Raw genomic sequence first — 22,208 nt, forward strand, 5'->3', positions numbered from 1 at the left:
CGATATATGAGATTTGAGCTTTAAAGTGGCATGTCATCTACACTAATATTATAAAGAGGTAAAGTTTGTTGTATTGTGGGGGGTAAGCTACTGAACCAATTTTGAAAATTCTTTTACCACTGGAAAGCCATGTTATATATTATATTACATGCCATGTTACATGCTATATTACATGCTATATTATATTCCTTTATTCTTACGGGAACGGGAATTATGCGGGTAAAACCGCGGAGCGTTTAAAATATATGAGCAAAGTTGCAACGTAACGCAACACACTAATGGGGCATCGCCCTAAGTCATACATAAAGGCACCACAAAAGGTCCGAGCACGAGTAAATGAGTAATGCGACTCACAATGCACGTTGAGCCGCCACTTGTCCTCCACGGCGGAGTCCGGTATGTGCTTGTTCTCGGCGCGGCACGTCAAATATTTGCCGTCGTCGTCCACGCCCGGCACCAGGCTCAGCACACTCAGCGTCTCGTTGTTCTCCGAGAACTGCGGGGAGAACATTCATTCATTAAAAATACCACAAATGAGACGAATATAATGACTATTCATACTTGTGTGTGTAATTCGTCTTAGAGCGAGGGCACACGATGCTTTGCGACGGCGGTGAGGCGTCGCTGCGTCGTCTTACATAGAAATATCTGTGGCAAATATCACACGATGCGCTTCGGCGCCGCACCGGACTTGCAACCACCGAGACGACGATGGAGGGGTGAATGCGTTGCGACGTCAGAGCGGCACCGCTCAGTTGTTTATGCGTCACAATGATTTAACTTACATAACAACGTTGCGACGCCGCACCGCTCGTGTGCCCGCTGATAGGACGAAATCTTTGCGATCCGGCGCCGCAACGCATCGTATGCCCCCGCTCTAAAGGTCGACGACCTCTCTGTCGCAGTTGATAGTGTTATGGTTCTCAACGGAGAAGTCCTGAGTTCGAATCCCAGCTTTGGCCAGTTTAGCATTTACAATGTCTAAATTGGCTCAGTACTGGTCTGGTAGAAGGCATTAGGCAAGTTACCGTACCGGCAAAGACGTACTGCCTAGTTTTTCCGCGTTCCGATACGATATTTTAGAATAAACTTGAGCCTTTTCCAAGTAAGCCTGCTTTCATCTTTGGACTGTATCATCACTTTACTCGCAAATAATCAAATTACTAAAAAATAAACAAAGTTTATTTTAAACGAAAAACATCAAACCTTATTAACAAAACTTCTCTCAAATCAAACTTTAACAAGTGACTAATTACGTTAAAAATGAGTTTTCATCAAAATATTCTTGTTAAAATAATAACGAACAAAAATTTTTTTACAAACATTTAATAACTTGTACAACGAAAAAGTTAAAAGGGAGAAAGTAGTTAAACCTTTATATTTCAACACCAGTAGACCAATAATACAAATGAAAATTGAAAATATTATTCGCATTATTCGAATAGAGCAAAGAACTATTTGAGGCGCATTATTAAAACGTAACGGTGGAATATTTTAAGTAATTCTAAAACAAACAAATACTTTGATACTATTCTTTTGAAATATTTTCATTTTCACATAATAAACACTCATTTTCCTACAAGTCCTACACAAAAAACAACCCCATCAAAGGACCGAACAAAAAGCAAACACACAAAAAAAAAATAAAGGTGAAAACAAAGTGCCGATACGAATGCCTCACAAAAAAAATATACAGACAATGGTGAATACGGTCATTATGCCAAAGGAAAAATGGGAAAGAATCTATTAATTAAAGGACAAAAGAACACAAAGGACGTACGTTCTTCGCCATCCGTTTGAGCTGCCTATTGTTCTTCCACCAAGTGACGGTGGCCTCGGGGCGGGAGCCAGTGGTCTTGCATTCGACCTCGTACCTTTTGTCGGCCGATACTTGCTTCTCCTTGGTCAGTATGCTCACTGATATCGGCTTCACTGTAAAAAAACAGTCAAGTGTGAACGAGCTACTAACGCATCGAGGATTCCGTATTTATTTCAGTTCAGTTTTGTACTCCAATACGTATTTAAAATTTATTATAACCGTTGATAAATACGGGAAAGCTTTAAAAAATGAAAATGCATTTATTTCACAACTTTTGTTACCTTAAAAATGGGGTCTTAAAAATATAGTGCCCAGTTTATTTACTCCGTAGAAAATACCCATGCGTTGTGAATAGCGTCGTTCGTTTGGGGTGACCAACATTAAAAAAATGAAAAAAATATGTTATCGTAAAATTACTTGTGCAATGTGACATTGCTCCTTGTCAGATTACATTTTTTTTTAATCAACGGGTGTACCCTGAAGTTCTTCACTCTCTATTTAACATCTCTTGATGTTATGTGTGTGTTGTGAATGTAGTCCTGTTTAGTCTAATTTGTTTACAGGTCCAGGGAGTGTAATCCTGAGTATTTGCTATTAATTCCTGAGAAACAGCATCTTGACTGCAACGAAATGAATAAATAATGGTTTCGTTTTCCCATTTAACCTACGGAACTCTGAAAAGAAATGAGATTTATTGTCCCGGCTTCTCCGTTTTGTATCGAGTCGCACACAATCACATTGTGCCGGCAATATTTACTTGCGATGTTTTCGCATTCAGTTTATAGATTCGCGTCGTTCGGTTTGTTCAACTTTAATGTTTTCTCGGCATAAAGGAAATGGAAGCTATATTGTTTTCATGAGCACTGACTGTTCTGTGTTTATCTGATGTCTTTTGACAAATATGTAACAGATTAGCGAACGTTTATAAATACACAGTGTTTATTATAGTTCCATCTATTAAAAAAAAATATATTAGTCCTGACTATGAGTCTCATAAAGTATCGTATTCAGAATATCGAATCAGAGCCTCTTGCTATGTGGCACATCGATTCTTTTTCTACAAACGCTAACGCTTCGAAAACTATAACGATTAATATATAACTTTAACGAACGATTACTTGTACACGTGACTTCTCGATAACGAATGTCATTCCTATACATTTTTTTAAAGCTGATATACAGTCGGAGCTTTACTACGAGAATAGCTAGGCAAATTCGTTCGTAACACTACCGATGATCCGCGCGGGCCGGGAGGGTTGTAGTGATGCCCCGCTCGCACGACTTCATACCTGCGAAGTCCTTCTCTCTGCCCCTCGCGCACGACTTCACACCCGCGCAGTTCCTTGCCCAGTCGCCCGCATATCATGGGAGTGTCATCAACGAACTTTGCTAAGCTATACTTACTAATACTAAAATTGATTGAAAGCAAACTTACAGTTAATATCTAATATGAGAACTTTAGTTTCAGGCGTGGCTAAGTTAGTGTTGGAGGCTTGGCACACCAGGCGCGCGTTGAGATGCTGCCGCCCAACGTTGGGGAAGGTGAGGGTGTTGACCGTCAGCCCGTCGTCTCGGTGGTCGTACGAGTCGTCTATCACTACGTTTTCTAGGTACCACGTCACTCTGGGCCTCGGCCTACCTGTGAAAAATTAAAGAAATATTAAAACGTCATTCATCGTCATTATAAACCAATATTCAGCTTACTGCTGAACACGAGTCTCCTCTAAGAATGAGAGGTTAGGCCAATAGTCCACCACGCTGGCGGATGCGGATTGGCTGACTTCACATTCATTAAAAAAAAATCTCAGGTATGTAGGTTTCCTCACGATGTTTTTCCTTCACTGTTTGACACACGTGATATTTAATTTCTTAAAATGCAGTTTACATTTAATCATATATTAAAATATAACTAGGTGTTATGCACGATGGAATCACTTTCCCCTTATATACAGTCAGTATTCTTGCCAACATTTCACGTGGGCATGATTTGTATAGTTATTAGGATAAATTAGCTTAAGTTCCGTATTGTATCCTTATATCAAATCAATTAAATGTTACCTTATCTCACCTAAAACAACAGGGTATTGTGAAACAGGCTTTAAAATTAATTGTTTTAAGAATTTTTTAGGTTTTGATTGCAAATATTGGTTAGAAATATAAAAGCTCGCATTTTATTCGTACAATTGTCAACGTATTTATCCATTGTCTGCATCATGTTGAAAAAACTGATGTACAAATGGTTTGAAAGATTGTGTAACGAACGAATTTTTACATTTATACAAAATATTTGGACAAAAATGGCAAAGCAGTTAAAAGTTGAAGCACCTCTCAACTTTTGACGACGCTCCAGAGTTTCAACAACATGGGCTCATTGAAATAAAAATATTTTTACGTATTTTCGATTGACAATGAAGCATTCAAATTGAACCACTCGCGAAATAGCTAACAATAATAAGGCTGTCTCGACATGTACACAACATAAGCCATTTGAAGTGTTATTTTTATTTAAATGTTATACAATGCGAGTAAATTATACAATACATAGACAGCCGTGTGTCGCAGTGGTTTCTAGTAGTGAGAATTAAATCCAAATATTTATAATATGATGATGGGTGTTTTTCATAGAAATTCAAATTCAGAATAGCCTCCCTCGGTCAAGGGTTGTCAGAATTACATCTACACATGTAAGTACTATAGAGCATAATAGAGAACTCGCTATGTATGTACCTACCAAGAATGGGATAGTAGGAACTCCAGGAGTAAAACCGCGTGGCGGCGGCTAGCTTATACTCATGTTATAAAGAGAAAAAGTTTGAGAGATTGTAAGGTGTAAACTCCACCATATCTACAGAACCGATTTTGAAAATTATTTTACCAATAGAAAGTCACGTTATTTGTGAGTGTCATAGGCTATATTTTATGCCCGGTTTCCCACGGGAAGTAATACTACGCGCGTGAAAACGCGGGGTGGCGGCTAGTCACCATTATAATAGCCAATAAGATAATGGAGTCTAAACTCGATTGAAGGGCAGTACAATAAATGACCTTAAACGAAAATCAAAGACCCTAATGGCAGTGAACACGGGTGGTCGTAATATACACTTCAAAAAGATAGAGATCATATTCATCCCACGCTATCTCTAGATCGTGATATCGAGATGCTTGGAGATCGACCCGATAACGGTGGGGTGTTAAAATATATCTCCCTTTGATTTATGATATAACGGTGCTCATAACTTGGTGGTAAAGATCACTTTGTTTAGAAACATCATTATTATTTATATTAATATACAAGTTAACTGCGACTGTTGTCACACCTGATTTTAGGTATGCCACCACGCTAATTCAGTGAGGGTTGACGGGCTTACAATGATGATTTTTGATTTTGATAATGACATTGACGGTTGAACATGTCTTCTGAGGCGCGAGAGTGTAGCACTACTAACTTCCAAATCTGGAGTACAACTGATTATTTCATGTAAGAAAAAAAACGACACAAATACTTGATCAATCTAGAACTTAAACTCCAGAGAGTTTAAGTTCTAGATCGAATACGAAGCCGCATAAGCCAACCACTTGTCCAACGAGGCTATATACTCGGCAGTATACCAATATCTTCGAACTGGATTCTTGCACAATTTGCTTACAAGTAATTGAAACTATGCGAGTAGAACAATAAGAGGAACTTAGGACTTTTTGCATAAAATGCTATTTCAAAGTATTCTTAAAAAAGTTGTCTACGTATCACGAGTATTCGATTTGCGTAACTTTGTGCTAGCTGATTTCTCTCGAAATATCAGCTAAAGTGCCAAAATCAATAGCACATGCATCTCTGTAAGTGCCAAGTGTACTGAAAGAAACGAGGGTCGAAGCCAAGCGACTTTGTCGACGTGAACGCGACTGAATGAAGAAGCAAATGCAAAAGCTAGTGAAGTATATAGGTAGACTTATTGGCCCGGTGGTTAGCCTATGTAGCTTTGATTCATATAAGTAGATAAATTAACCAACGCAACGGCGCAACCGGATCTACCGACTTTCATTCCGGATCACCGAGGTCAAAAGAGATGTGACTGGGACATTTCCAACGCCATTGATCGACATTTTGTCTATTTCTCTTCACGAGATTTGTCGTTGGTCGCATACTTAACCTACTGAGTCGGACTGTAACATATAGAGCTTTTCTTTCTTCTAAGAATGATTTCAGTAGCTGCTCGGAGTTGGAAGCTGTTGGTATAAGACACCCTTGACTCGGAGAGCATGTTACGTCTGAACGTAGAAAGGTTATTAATTTCACAGACCTTGAATCTAAACTATGAGCTGGCTTGATATTGTAAACGCAGACATGATCGATCACAATATATAGATTAAGCCGAAATACGAAGAAGAAGAAGAAGGCACCTATTGAGGTCGGTAAAAAAAAGATTTTTCATTTACATCTGCTAGTGATCACTATTTATTTTATTATAAACATGTTTAGAAAATATTATCCAAGGCCGTTGGCATTAGAAGCAGCCTTAAATCGAAATAGCAGCAATATAATTTATCACAAAAACAATATTTCGAAATGGCTTCAAACCTTTAAAACAGTCAACTGTAGTTTTATTGGAATCAATAATGTGGTCGCGCTTTATGGCGACACAATTAATGTCAACTGTGTGAACACCATCATCCATCTTGTTGGCGTGTTGTTATTTGGCGGCTGTGTAATGTCCGCTCTCCACGATGGCCAACGTATGACCAACATGTTGGCCATACGTTGGCCAATAATCTGGCAAAAATGTTGGCTTATAGTGTCTCAGACGAATTACGAGTAAATTTCCCCTTTGTCAAAGTATAAGATAGAATTGATGTTTCATTGTTGTAATCGTGTATGAAGCTCCCTAAAATTGGCAATTTTGTTGGTGAATTTGGGTGCGACACTATATATATTTGGGTCTTCCATATTTAGTCTATGTAGTGCGGGTGTTTTAGAACAACTAGCCAACGTGAAGAGCGTGTTGACCAACGTGTTTTGTTTTTATTAAAACCCCTTGACTACGATCTCACTTGATGTTAAGTGATAATATACTCTAGATGGAAGCGAACTTACTTGGAAGTGGTACAAGTTTATGGCCGTACTAATGACGGTTTCTACGCGGCATCGTACCGGAACGCTAAATCGCTTTGTATACGTCTTTGCCGGTACGTTGGTCACGGCTACAGCCGATACCTACTAACAGAGAAGACCTGAGTCAATTAAGACGTTATAAAATCCTGAACCGACCCAAGCTGAAAATCGAACCCAGCAACTCTCCGCCAGGGAGATTGGCCAATGTACTGGCCAACGTGTAAAGCGGGCATTAAACGTTACCATCATTAAATGCAAGTCCATTTGTTCGATATTTTGGCTCGATGGCAGTACTGGGATTATGTTTTTTATTTTAATTAATGCATATCCATTGTTTACGAAGTAAACTGTTGTTTCGATTACTTACTTTAGATTTGCAATTTTATAGAGTTTACTGAATATATTTGCAAAACTTTTTTTTTAAACATTGTATCCACATTTAAATGATTACTCAGTTGTCCGTCTGTGCGTCCGTTTATCTTTTACAAGACTCTTTATTTCAGTTACCTTAACTAAAAGCTTTTTTAGTTTCAAGGGAACGTAGACTCAATTTTATGTACCCTTAAGATAAATTAAATAAGTAATTTAAAACCTTAGGCTTACTCGTAAGTGTAGTTTCAATTTAAACTAACAAACATACAATACATGCAAATAGACAGACGACAGACAGGCGGAAAACAAATTGATTCTATAAGGGTTTCGTTCTTTAATTTCGCGATCAAGTAGATCTAATAATAGATTTTGACGGCCCCCTTGGCGCAGTGATATGCGCGGTGGATTTACAAGACGGAGGTCCTGGGTTCAATCCCCGGCTGGGCCGATTGAGATTTTCTTAATTGGTCCAGGTCTAGGTGGGAGGCTTTGGCCCTGGCAAGTTACCACCTTACCAGCAAAGACGTACCGCCAAGCGATTAAGCGTTCCGGTACGATGCCGTGTAGAAACCGAAAGGAGTGTGGATTTTCATCCTCCTCCTAACAAATTAGCCCGCTTCCATCTTAGATTGCATCATCACTTACCATCAGGTGAGATTTTAGTCAAGGGCTGACTTGTAAAGAATAAAAAAAAAAACTTATTAATTTAGATCAAAGATTAGAGAAAATGCAGGAGGAATTGCATAAATTTCCATACAGCGATAATTTAATACATCACAAAGGCAATATTTCAAAAACTTAATTGTCAAGTGGAGTTTTATACGAATCAATAATGTCCCCGGGCTCAACGGCGACGCAATTAATGTCGTTTGGTGTTAACACCCTCATCAATCTACTCGACAACTTGTCATCATTCTGTTGCAGTGCGCTTTACACTTCTCGTTATTATTTATAGGATTAATTAGATAACATTACTTGCAACTAGGTATACCTATTGTCACTTCCAGACCATTTTACATTTTACAAGTTAGCCTTTGACTACAATCTCACCTGAGATGATGCAATCTGAGATGGAAGCGGGTTAACTTCTTAGGAGGAGGATGAAAATTCATTTTCGGTTTCTACACAACACCGTATCGGAACGCTAAATCGCTTGGCGGTAGCCTGCTCAATCGGTGCAGCCGGGGATCATCTTGTAAATTCACCGCACATACCACTGCGCTACGGAGTCCGTCGAATATTATACTCGTATGTCGTCATAATACATGCAATATACCTTTACTATCTGTATCTATACTAAATGTTATAAAGAGGTAAAGTTTGTGAGATTGTAGCGGGAAAACTTTGGATCTACTGAACTGATTTTGAAAATTCTTTTACCAATAGAAAGCCACGTTATTTGTGTCATAGACTATACTTTATCCCCGTATTCTTACAGGAACGAAAGATACGCGCGCAAAACCGCGGGGCGTCGACTAGACTTACATAATTTGTTAAGAAAAAGTTGCTGTATTCGATGCGCTGTTTTGTAATTTTTCCAATGCAAATTGGGTTCTTAATATTTTTCTAAATTCTGTATTCTTTTTCCTAAAAGCAGAGGAAGTCCTACTTTTGAAGTGGGCTGAGAATGATGATAAATGTAGTTTTAGTCAAACAGGATCGATTCCAATATAAATTATTACTAGTGGACATCCCGCGGTTTAACATGCGTAGTTTCCGAAAAAATACGGGCATAGAATACAGTATATTTTATTCGCTTATAATGTAGCTTATTATTTGTTGTTTTTAGATTCGGTATATTAGTTACGGTGTAGGTACAACCGCTACAAGCAAACTCACTTTCTAATTAATCATAGTAAGTATGGAATTAAAAAAAAATGGACATACCTCCTTCTACTTCACAAATAAGAAGTACATTGGATCCCTCGTTGTAAGGCTCCACTAATTTCGTTCGATCTCTTCTCTTAGCGTCGTATATCGTCGGCCGGTTGGGCGGTACTAAAATAAAAGAAAACACAACCTCATTAGAGTTAGTGGCAAACTCCTTAATAGGATTTCCAAGTTATCTCAGCTTACGTGGCAAACAGAATATAAACTTAGCAAACGTAATTTCTTAAATGAGAGAGAGTAAACTATTATAGAACGACAGATTGTAGTGGTCAGACTTTCGTAAACTTAAAAAAGCTGAAAGTTTGTAATCTTAGGATAGTAAATAACTTAGAATTTAGACTTTAGAAGGTAGTTGTAGGCTAATTAAGTAGTAGGGTAGGTCAACACACAAGGCATATTTTTTAAATTCTTTGATATATTATGAGAAATTAAGTTGCATATAGCAAGAGGGGAAGACAAAAAAATGTGAAAGAGGATTTATACGTCAAAGAAGTAGATGATGAGTTGACGTACTCGTGTAATAGAAACGATCACTTAATATGGTAAGAACAAGGAGGTGATAAGAAAAGAAATCACGTAAGAATATGGCCGAGTCATCAAACACTTAAGTTAAGGTTAAGGTTTGTTACTTTATTACCTACTAAGCCAAAATGGGCTAAAAATAATGACATGAATAGTTTAAAAAACTAAAAAACTAAAAAACACGTTTGATACAGTTATCATGGGTGTGCTTTTCAAATAGCCTGTCCGCCATATTGAATTTAATTCACGTGCCTATTTTTTTCCTATTCCTGACAGCAAACCTTTTCAATGGATATCCATATCATGAGGGTGGATTTCAAAGAGCCAGTGCACCATCTTGGGGAGGCCATATTGGATTTGTAATGACGTTTCTCAAAATGCATCAGAACTCAGAGCGTGTGCAAAATTTCATCCTAATCGAGACCGGGTAGTGGGTCAAATTAAAATTCCAAGATTTTCTTACATGCATAGTTACAAGTGTAGCTAATAAAAGTATGTTAAATAAAGCTTAATATATTGAAATGCAAAGGTCTGACCATTACAGCCTCTTAAAAGATTAATTTTTTCAACTTACTTATGACTGTAAAATTGACTTTTAGATTCCTAGTTGGCGAGTTCTTGAAGTCTACTCTACATCTGTACACTCCAGCGTCAGCCGCCATGACATTGTCCACCATGAGCACGGCTGGCGTGGCTCCTCCTCTGAAGTATGCTCGGTTGCCGAAGACCAGAGGAGAAGACCAGAGCTTCGGCTGGTTGTAGGAGCGGCCTCTGATGTCGTAGCTGGAAAAATACACCTTTTAATCTCTGTTTTTTATATGATTTAAAAATTTATATTGACAATGATAATGATTGATTATGATTGATTCTGTAACGATCAGATACTCATTATCAGGTCCACAAATTGTACGATATTGTCATACAACATTTTCGTACTTCTTGGAGACGGTAAGCTGGTATAAGCAACCTGTGGTTGTTCCTAATACGAGTAAGATGAAGGTTTAATTTTTTTTCGATAATAAATATTCATTCTACAAAAATAAAACTCCTATAGCTCGCGTTGTAGCAAGGAGCGGGTGACAATTCATTTTACTCTTAAAAGTTTGCCGCGATTCACGATAGTAGTACGTATTATGAACGTCATACGGCAACTGTCACCCGCACCAAGCAACAGCGAACCATAACTTTGAGTTCGTATCGTTGGCTTTGAGATTGTTGTCCTTAACTCGGATGATATAACCTTTCAAAATTAAATATAAATACCTCTGAGGCTGACGTGTCGCAACATACAAAGTAAATTCGCTCCGCCCTGCACGCGGTAACGTCAAACGTGAAAAACAAATGTGTTACGTTCTATCAGGAAGGCCATAAAACGTCACTGTAAAATGTGGCGATGTTTTTGTGCGCATATTTGTACAAGCATCGATGTGCGGTTTGTGTCAAGGGCAAATATACGAGAAAGTTCTATATAACGTAGGTACCCGAAACACTGTGCAAGCGAACGTAATATGAAATTCGTGACCTTATTTTTGGCGCGTAGAAATGAAGCTCGTAGTGAATAGAAGTCTTTAGTGACGTATTACGTTTTAATAAAGGTATTTTAGTTCATAATGTCAAAGTGGATTTTACCAGGGGCAAAAACTTATATAGCTTTTTTATTATATTTGTTGATTTTTGGAACCATTTACTTTAATGGGACCATATCAGTCTTATTACGAAATTGGCGCCAACGCAAATTTACACCAGAGTCGAGACCAAAGACTAGAAGAACGGAAGGGATGATAGGTATAAGGCCGACTCCTGAAATACTCGGACCTCAGCTTAAAGTGAGCGTGAGTGAGCTAAAAGCATCACAGGCTATCTAATTTTCTATCTAACTATGGTATATAGCTTGTCCACACACAGACAGATGGATGGACAGACGGACAGTGAATTATTTAGTGATAGGGTCCAATTTTACCCTAAAAACTCTGTATTAATTTCACGCTTAAGCTACGTTGGCAGTGAGTGGTAGTTGTAATGTGGTAGGTCTATGTGGTAATGCTAATGATGATCATGATGATGTTGGTACCTGTAGAGCGGCTCTCCATCGGACTCCTTGAACCACAGCACCATGACGACCGCGTCGTCGGAGTGCAGCGGCTGGATGTCGCACGGAAGAGATGCCTTCTTCCCCAGCACGCCCTGCACGTCCGATGTTGGCACTGGAACAAGATGATATCGTTGCAAAAACGAATGCAAATAAAAAATCTAAGACTAGACTGAAAAAGTGCTGGAAAACCAAGAAATTGTAACATCTACCCACTCCATAACTGAAAAGAGTTAAATGACTTCGCACATTTTGAAATACGTCAAATATTTTAGGTTAAAGGGCGTGACAAAAAATGTAATACAAAATAGTATAATAAAGAATTTCGGAGGCTTATTTGAAAAAGTAGATATAACTATTACGATTGAAGTTTACTAAGGAGTGGACATAGCTACAGTTTCAAAAAATTTACATACTATCAATTACCTAAATAATGTGTGTTAATTTATTGAATCAACTTAACAAGTTGTTAGTCTAGCTAAATAATGTGTGTTAATTTATTGAATCAACTTAACAAATTGTTAGTCTAGCTAGCTTCAGAAACGTTAATCGTAGAAGGGCTCAAGAAGACGATTGCAAAAAGCAATCGAATCACGAACGAAATGAAATATGTATGCGCCTCCAGCGAGTTTCATAAACAAGTCGCCAGATTTCGCGCTGTTCAAATATTTAGAACGGACTGCGATTCTTCGAATTGCAACGTCCTTTGGTTGTCGTATTAAGGCGTCTGCAATCCGTGTTAAAGCTTCTATATTTGTCAAAAGACGGATCCGGAGTTTAAGCTGGCAGCGATTTGGGGCGCACTGCCACAATTTTCTTTTCCAACTACGGCTTCATTTTATTTCCCGTTGGAAATGCACTGTCCCCTCGCGTTTGCTAATCTCTTTCTTTGTTTAACATTCTTACATGTATTAGTTTTGATATTTGCTTGACGTTCAGATAATTTTCGTTAAATTGAAATAGACTGTTTATATTTGGAGTCAGTTTGAAAGAAAACTTTTGAATTTCAAGATCTTATAATAGATTTAACTCACTTATGGGTTTGAATAAAAGTATAAATTTTAAAAGTTTCATAGTATTTATTATTATCAGATGATGTCTTCTGCAGGATATTACAAACACCATAGCTGCAGTTTCTTTAACCTGCTTGATGTCATAAGACAATCTAATGGGTTACAACCAGCACTTGTCAGTGAAGGGCATTAGAACTTGGCTCTTTAAACTTATATTATTATTATATTCAATTAAATGAATGAATATCACGTTTCTCAAACGTCGAAGGAAAATACTTTGTGAAGGAAAGCTGTATACATGAGAATTTTCTTAATTCTCTACGTATGTGAACCCTGCCAATCAGCATTTGCGTGGTGGATTAAGGCCTAACCTCTCTCATTCTTTATGGAGACTTGTGCTCCAAAGTGAAACGAATATGGGTTTTTTAATGAAATAAATAAGAACACCAAGACAAAATTAGCTTAACTTCTACATAAACAAAATGATTCTAAACAATTGTTTTCCTTTAATGATACCCACATATTTCAGGGTGAAAATGAAATGAATAATTAAGAGTAATGTAATCGAACCAGCATCGCACTGCGGCTAACCGCACGCGGAAACGCTGGAGCTAATAAATCACCAACAACAATCACTGGTTGTATAACCCAATTAGAAGAGTCAACAGAAGCTCTATCGAACCCGCAGCCCGCAAATTAATAACGCATAACAAAATTACCGATACAAAATTAAACGAGCGATATTAGCGATAGTTTCCAATATGTAGCCGATCGCTGTGCGATCAACTTTAAATAATTTATTTATTTACTAGAAAAATAAAGAGCCCAAACTCATTTATTTTAAGTAGTCTTTTGCCATCCAGAGTCAGCTAAGTCTGGTGACAGAAGGGTTGCCTCATTTTTAAAGAAAAGGATCAGCCTGGCTGCCCAAAATGGAAATGTAGGCAGTATTCTTGCCACCATTACACGTGGGTATGATTTTTATAGCTTTTAGGATATGTAAGCTACATTTGTATTCATTCTTTAGTTGAAGTCTTGTATATAAAATCTTTCGAAAGTTTTTAACGGCCTACCAGATGTTAATGATACCAAATATAACAGCTGCGAAGTCCTGGCAGTGAATTTTTACTGAAACCCAGAAATGAGGAAAGCTCTGTACATTAAAGTCCGACCCAGGAATCTAACCCAGAAAATCGTGGTCAGAAGCCACACAGGCTAACCACATTTTTTTCGTTCCTTTACGACTAATCAAAGGTAATCTTTGGTATGACTGAAATTATTAATGACGACGGAAAAAATCTTCTATCTATATTACTACTACCATTACTACTACTATAAAGAGTATTTATAAGGTTTGTGAGATAATAGGGAATAATCTCTGAATCTAATGAATCGATTAAAAAAAATATTTAACCAATAATAAGCCACGTTATTTGCGAGTTTCAAATGCTATGTTTCATCCCCGTATTCTCACGGGAACCAGCACTACGCGGTTGAAACCATGACGCTAACTAAGTAAAAAATAATGCGTTAGAATGTGATAAATATACGCCTACGAAGTCATGGGCATCTGTTTGTAACTCATAAATTTGGTGTTACAAGCAAGTTTACGCTCAGCTGTCAAGGTGTGTCTTGGCGGAGTTACTGCAGTTTTAACGGCGATCAAACGGCTCGAGTCGTCACGCTGCCGTGACGAACTCGGTCACGTCACGCCACGTTTTATTGGAATCCGTGTTCTGGGCGAATATTGGATACCAACACGGTAATGGTATTATAGGCCATTTACAAACTATTACGTGACATGAATGAAATGAAAATATGAAACTCGAAACTTTATAAAAGTTAACCGTAAAATGTTGCTTTTGACTTTTAAAATATATAGTTTTTCTTTCCTATAAGATTTTTTTTATAACTTAACATTTCAGAGTTAGGATCGGTGGTTCTTTTTATGTAGGATGGTGCGGGTAACAGTTCGTTTAATTATTTAAAGTTTGCCGCGTTTCATGATAATAGTACGTATTATGAACGTCAAACAGACGACTGTCACCGTACCCATGCTATCTGAAAAACACTGTAGTCGTTGGTCCCCTTTAATTAGTCATACTTATTAATATTGGACTTGCAGTTTTTCTTGTATTAATGACAACAAGAAAAAACTCCTCCTAAATATAAAAAATGAATAGATAAAGAGTAGTGAGCACAAAACCTGATAAAAAAGGGACAAAACTCATCTTTCAATGAAAATTATAAATTTAATTAGACTGGCGTTAATGTATGCTGTACGTACACATGGTTGAGCCACAGTAAATTATTATCATTCTACAGAAAGAACAAGTCCAACCGCTAACCGTGTCTCCATAAAGACAATTATCCACGTAATCGTCAAAGTTGGAATAGGCACAAGTTTTAACATAAAATCCGAACATTATGGCGCCGGTTTTTACGTGCGATAACGGCTTGATACGATACGCATCTCTCTACATCTTACATCTTAAAATACGAGTTAAAAATTGTTTTATTATAGCTTCCACATAGAGTGTCAAATACCTGGGATTGCACCTTGACCGTTTGACCTGGCACCACCATATCAAAACAAAGAGACAAGATGTTAATATAAGATATAAGAACATACAATAGATAGCAGGTCGGAATAGCAAACTATCCATTGATAACAAACTTTTGCTATTATTATTGAAGCCGGTCTGAATGGCATCGGGCTATGGGGAAGTTCCAGCAACTCTAACATATCCATCCTGCAAAGGACCCAAAACTTAATTTTGAGAAGGATCTGTGTTGTTCCGTGGTTCATAAAGAATGACGAAATTCATGAGCAACTAAAGGTGAAAACTGTCAATGAAGAGATTGACAGCGTCACGCAAAAATACAAAACACGACTAAGGAGTCATCCAAATGTTCTGACTTCAAAATTGATTCACCGAACATATAGAGCAGGCTTAAAAGAAAGCACATTATTTAAACCTATTAACCTATTAAAACAATGAGGGGATATTCTCACTGGGGAATACACTCGAAAAGCGAAATTATCACAAAACACATCTCCATAGAGTTATATTACTGATCGCAGATAAACCCAGAAGAAAACAAAATTATAATAAAATGTTTTAGGAATTTTAGGAATTTCAACATTAATTTAAACTATAAAAGCCATGCGTGTAATGTCTCCTATACACGACCATCATCAAACATTTGGCGCACGTGTGTGGGGTTACAATCGAACCGAGCGTGGTTTCATTTGGAGCCAAACGTCACGTAATGTTATCCAATTTCCGATGTATGCCCGCTTTTTATATGAAACCACCGCAGAGACATCGATACCCATTTATGTACAGTAAAATAAAATAAAAAATAAAAATAGCTTTATTTCCTTACAATTACAGACATTTTTTTGAAAATTATTATTAAGGTTTACAAGTTTTATAGATTGTTAGTAGGTTAGTTGATATTATCTAATTTTTATATATTATGTTAGTAATGTTAATTTTTCATTTCATTATTCTTTTTTGTAAGGACTGCTTAAAGCAGTGAAAGCCTCCTCCAATTGTAGCCATTGTATTCTGTCTCTGGCTGTTCGTTGCCATGTTTTACCTGCAACCCTGACTATATCGTCACTCCACCTTCTTAATGGTCTACCCCGTTTGCGTTTTGAGTCTCGTGGGTACCAGTTTGTAACAATTTGGGACCATCTATCGTCTGATGTTCTTTGTATGTGGCCTGCCCATTTCCATTTAAGGCGGAGAACATGTCGAGCAGCATCTTTAGCTTGGGTTCTTTTCCTGATGACTTCGTTTTTAACTCTGTCCCTTAATTTTAGTTTCAAAAAACTACGCTCCATGCCCCTTTGGCATTTGCTCACTTTGTCCAGGGTGTTTTTATTTATTGGCCAGGTTTGGGCTGCGTATGTCAAACAAGGTGTAAGGCAAATGTCCATTGCTTTTGTTTTTAATTTTGTGTGTAAGTTTCCCTTGAAAACTTCCTTCATGGCCCAGTATTTATTCCATGTGTTTTTTATTCTTCTATCTATTTCTTTTTCTGTGCCAGACTTGAAGGAAATTAAATGACCGAGGTATACATAGTCTTCGACATATTCTAATCTAGAGGATGTGATATAGATAGGTACTTCAACTTTGTTTGTCATAACCTTTGTTTTGTTTTCATTTACTTCCAGACCCCTAGCCGTACTTTCTTGATTGAGAGACTGTAGCATGCTTTCTAGTTCATTTGGGTCTTCAGAGAGTATAACTAAATCATCAGCAAAACGTAAGTTCGACAGATATTTGCCATTTATCATTATTCCCTTGTTTTCCCATTGTAGATTTCTGAAAACGCTCTCTAGAACAGTGATAAATAATTTGGGTGATAACGGGTCGCCTTGTTTTACACCACGTGCTATTCTGAAGTATGGTCCTGGCTCTTCAAGCTTCACTCGAGCTTTGCTAGTTCTGTAAATTTCTTTTAAAAGCTCTATATACTCTTCATTCAAGCCCTGCTCGTTGAGTGATTGCCATATAGAACTATGATACAGGGAATCGAAGGCTTTTGAATAGTCTATAAAAGCTATATATAATGGTTTGTTATATTCCGTGTATTTTTCTATAATAGTTTTTAAAGTGTGGATGTGGTCGATCGTTGAGTAGTTCTTCATAAAACCTGCTTGCTCAACTGGTTGGTTTTCGTCAATAATCTTAGTTATACGTCGTAGTAGAGTTGTTGCGAAGATTTTATAAACACACGATATAAGGCTGATGGGTCTGTAATTTGATATTTGTTTTGGGTCTCCTTTCTTGTAGAGTAATATTATTTCTGAAGTTGTCCACTGATCAGGAATCGATTTCTGTCTTAAAATTAGGTTGAATAATGTAGTAAGTGGATCAACTAAAATATTTAAACCGGCTTTCAACATATCATTTGTAACCCCATCAGGCCCTGGACATTTTTCCACTTTTAGGTTCTTTACTGACAGTTCTATTTCGTCTTTTATAAATGGTAGAACTGGGTCGCTATTGTTTAATCGGGTAGATTCAGAAATATCATCATGTTCAGTACTTTTGTATAGATCTTCATAAAATTGGGTAGCTATTCTCATTATGTCTTTTCTATTTGTAACAACAGAACCAGAAGTGTTTTGCAGTTGCGTCATTCTTTGTCTAAAGTTGCTATTTAAATGTTTGTAGGCCTTTTTTGTGCCTCCTGTTTTTACAATAAATTGCTCTAGGGTATTTTGTCTATAGTCTTTAATGTTTTGTTTAATTTTGTTGTTTATTTCTTTATAGGTATAACTTAGTTTTTTCTTATCTTCTTTCGTTCTATTTTTTTTATTTTAAAGGAGAATGATTTTGCGTTTCAGGTTAAGTATGTCTTCGGTAATGATGTGATTTCTCTTTATATCCTTCTTTGATAAAGAGCATTGTTTTAAGCTTTTTAAAAATGCCTTTTCAAATAAATTATAGTATGTCTCCACAGGTATGTTTAGATCGTTCGGTAAATTAGAGATCTCTTTTTCAAGAGTCGTGTGATCTAGATGTTTATTTGATTGTTTTGTTCTACAGAGTGCCCGAGATCGTTTTACACTATTTGTTTTTAATGTTAATCTTATCAACCTGTGGTCGCTTGGATGTAATAATTTGCTAATTGTGGAATAGTTTTCTACATATTTCGGAGCATTTGTGGTCAAGTAGTCAATCTCATTTTTGGTCTTGCCGTCTGGCGAAAGCCATGTCCACCTTAGCTTATTAGGTTTTATGAATAATGTATTTGTTATTTTTAGTTTGTGCTGCAAACAAAAATTTAGGAACATTTGACCTCTTCTGTTTCTTTTACCATATCCATATTGACCCATAATTATATGCTCATCCGGTTTAGGTTGACCTATTTTTGCATTCATGTCCCCCATGAAAATTATTGTGCCCGTGCATTTCTCCATAGCTATTTGTAGGTCGTCATAGAACTCTGTGATTTCAGCTTCGTTACAGCTTTCCGTAGGTGCGTAAACTTGTATTAAATAGTACAGTTTATTGTGAATCTCAACTTGCAATAGACAAACTCTTTCGGATATTGCGACAAAGTCATGTATTACAGTATTCTTTTGTTTTTTCACTAAGAATCCAACTCCTTTCTCACCTTGTATTTTACCATAATGATAGAGTACATGGTTGCCCCTGTCAATAATTTTAAATCCTTCTCTTCTTACTTCGGAAATACCTATTATATCCCAGTTAATAAATGAGATAGCGTATTCTAATTCTATTAATCTTGCTTCGTTTGCTACTGATCTTGCGTTAAAAGTGGCAATGTAATATTTTTGGCAACTTGGAGGGTTATAGTCTACTATCCCCGCGGTGACTAGCCGTACTGGGGAAGGATTATTGAAATTTTTAATGGGAGTTTTGCTTTGCTGTGCGGTGACAGCGGAGCTATTTTCGGTATATTGGGGAGGCGATGCTAGCTGCTAGTCTTCGTTATCGCTCAAGAGAGCAGCGGAAGTAGAGTGTTTTTGAAAAGTATCGCTATTTTTCTGTAGATAGCAATTCATGGAGCTTTGGCCTTTTTTATGTGGTTTGTTTTTCTTCGCCAAGTGGTAATTTGGAGCTGGTAGAGTTTGGTGCTGATAAGGGCTGCTCATTTTGCTTGGAGGGGTAGATTCTAATTCCCTTTTTCTCAAATTTTGGCTGTTTCTGGCTTCATCTACCGTATAGTTATCGCCTTTTTTAGGTTCATATACCACCAATCGATCCTGACGAAGATATGCTATCTTACCATCGCTACGGGCTTTTTTCAATTGATCTTGGAGTAACTTTCTTTTTTCTAAAACCTGCTGTGGATAGTCTTCCTTAAAATAGATGTTTTTGTTTTTGAGGTTTCTTTTGTTTCTCATGACAGAAAGTTTCTTTCCATATGTAGTAAATGTTATCACAATAGGTCTTATTTTATTTTCCGTTCGTTTGCCCATTCTCATTACTAATTCAATTTCATTTCTATAACAGTCTACTTTCATTTCTTTTGTAATAATGTCTAAGATTTTATTTTCCAAATCTTCATATGATTTCTCGCCTTCTGAGACTCCGAAAAAGACTAAATTTTTGCTTCTGATCTTTTTTTCTAATGTGAGAATTCTTTCATTTTGCTCATCATTATTCTTCTTTATTAAATCAATCTGCGACTGAATATTTTGGAATTTCTTATCTATATTTTCATTGATTGATTTTGTGATGCGCTCTTCGACTATTTTTAACGAGTTCTCTGAGTCTTTCCTGATATCGCATCTAAGTTCGCGAAGTAGCTGTTCTAAATTGTTCATTTTTTTTTTTTCTTTTTTTTTTCAGTTGTAGATGTTGTTTTTAAGCGAAGTTTGTTTCTCTAGTGTAACTTTTACTTTTTTTTACTTAAATAATTATAAAAACAAGATTTCTTTTTTATGACCAGGATTCGATCCAGCGACCTAACTGTATGTAATTCAACGTAGGTAGCCGCTGCGCCACAGATCCAGTTACATATTATGTCGAAAATAATCTTCCAATTGAACGATGTTGTATATAGGTATATTGTTGTGAAATATAATTTGTTTGTATCAATTTCAAACGGTTTACTTTCCAAAATATGCAATATTGGCAGAGTTATATTTCGCTGTTAATAATTTTATGGTGCTTGGTGAGTTCTAAATATACAAGTAGCGACATCTGTTCACAAGTTCTTGTAATACTTGATTGACGTCTTTGATTGCGTCCTCGTAGTTATAAGGCATTGTTTTGCAATGGTTTGTTTAATTTTGGAAGGCTTTGGTGGTAGCGGTAACGTGTGCAAGATAATCGTTGTATACAAAAAAAGAAAAAAGAAAATAAATTTATTTTAAGGGTTACAGACAGTTAATAATACCTTAATGACAACATGCCTGTCTGTACTGTACCCTTAAAAAGAAAGGGTTTACACTGACATACAGCACAGCATATGCCGTGCACTACATAAAAGCATAACGGCGCTGATTTTCAGCACCAGTAGACAGGTGACAGACAGCGTGTTAGTCTGTAATGCAACCACTTAACGTTGGTCAAAACGTTGGACAGTACGGTGGCCAATTCGCTCTACACTTTGGCCAACATTGCAAGTGTTTAAACAACCTACGTGAAAAGGGGGCATTACACACCAACGTGAAGGGTCCAATTCCGAGATCAAGGGACCGATTCCGCTATTTTACTTCGTCGTCGAACTTTTCGCATATACGTCATATTCGAATATGAACTTTATGTTTATAGGATTTCAAAATAAAAATGGCACTAACAACAAAGTTACCATGGGGGACCAACGATGTCACAGCACAATAGCTTCAGAAAAGGCTGGTGAATATAAAGTAAGATTTTATATTATCTACGTTGGTTGGGCTACTCAAGCCTGGTCTGGTACCAGGTAGGCTGTAGCTTTGGCTAGTTATCCACCAGTAGACATCTATTACCAAGCGATTTAACGTTCCAGTATAATTCTGCGTAGAACGGTCGAAGGATATTGTTGGTGGAAACTTGTACCTAAGTTAGCCTGGTACCATTTTAGCCTGCAGCGTTATTTAACAAATAGTGAGATCAGAAGTCAGAAGCTGTTGAATAAATAAAATCAACATCACCACTGTATAAGTAAAATCTTATTTTGCCCAAAAAAGTACACAAAACACAATAAATCATTCCGCTCTCTTTGGCAGTAGATTAAAAATAATAAAAGGAAGGGAAAAAATAATCCGAAAAAGCAACAACTTTTAAGAAGGCTTTATCAAGAAAAGCATTAATTTGGTTTGTATTTTCTTTCTTGCTCCTATAGAGTTACTTTAATCTTTTGAAATACAATTATGAGATTTATTATAACTGTCTGAACTTTTTTGTTATTTAAGAAGCGACGTTATAAGGTAAGAAATGAAACATTTTAATCCTAAGCGTGTGAAAGAAAATTGTCGTGTATCAACAAACTTCACATCTGAATTGTGTTTAGATTAAGGTCTTGAAAATTCTGACGTTGTTGCCTCATTGGTCCAGTGATTAGCTATGTAAGCTATGAATTATAAGGTATTTACGAGTCCCAGGTCGGACCAAAAATATGTTGGGATTTTTCTTTAAATAAAAATCTGATTTCGGTCTATTTAATATAAGATATCATTAGTATTAATCCCCTAATCGAAACCTCGAATGTATTTGATGAACGATGGGGTCCCAAGGTGCTGGAATGGCGACCCTTCACCGGAAAGCTTGGTGTTGGTCGGCTCCCCAGTAGGTGGACCACTGGTGGTCACCGTAGCTGCTGGGGCAGCGTAGCGAAGAGCAGCGCAAGGAGCAGTGTGGCGGGACCATTACATCAGGGGTGATGTAATGCGAACAGGTGGGGACCTAAAACTACCTATGT

At 37.1% G+C, this 22,208-nt stretch overlaps 1 protein-coding gene across 2 annotated transcripts in view; it reads right to left on the reverse strand.

Annotated features, from left to right (window-relative positions):
- LOC112044634 (hemicentin-2) overlaps positions 1–22,208 on the reverse strand; it is a 311,378-nt gene that overhangs the window by 34,991 nt on the left and 254,179 nt on the right. For both annotated transcript variants that reach the window (XM_052888013.1, XM_024080533.2), the window contains 6 exons: positions 11,782–11,914; positions 10,285–10,493; positions 9,186–9,296; positions 3,255–3,458; positions 1,781–1,932; positions 355–496 (listed from right to left, as the gene is read on the reverse strand). In XM_052888013.1, the coding sequence (XP_052743973.1) occupies positions 355–496; positions 1,781–1,932; positions 3,255–3,458; positions 9,186–9,296; positions 10,285–10,493; positions 11,782–11,914 (951 nt within the window). The remainder of the gene's footprint in view (positions 1–354; positions 497–1,780; positions 1,933–3,254; positions 3,459–9,185; positions 9,297–10,284; positions 10,494–11,781; positions 11,915–22,208) is intronic.

Source organism: Bicyclus anynana, chromosome 21 (genome assembly GCF_947172395.1).
Source record: "Bicyclus anynana chromosome 21, ilBicAnyn1.1, whole genome shotgun sequence".
NCBI classification, from domain to species: Eukaryota; Metazoa; Arthropoda; class Insecta; order Lepidoptera; family Nymphalidae; genus Bicyclus; species Bicyclus anynana.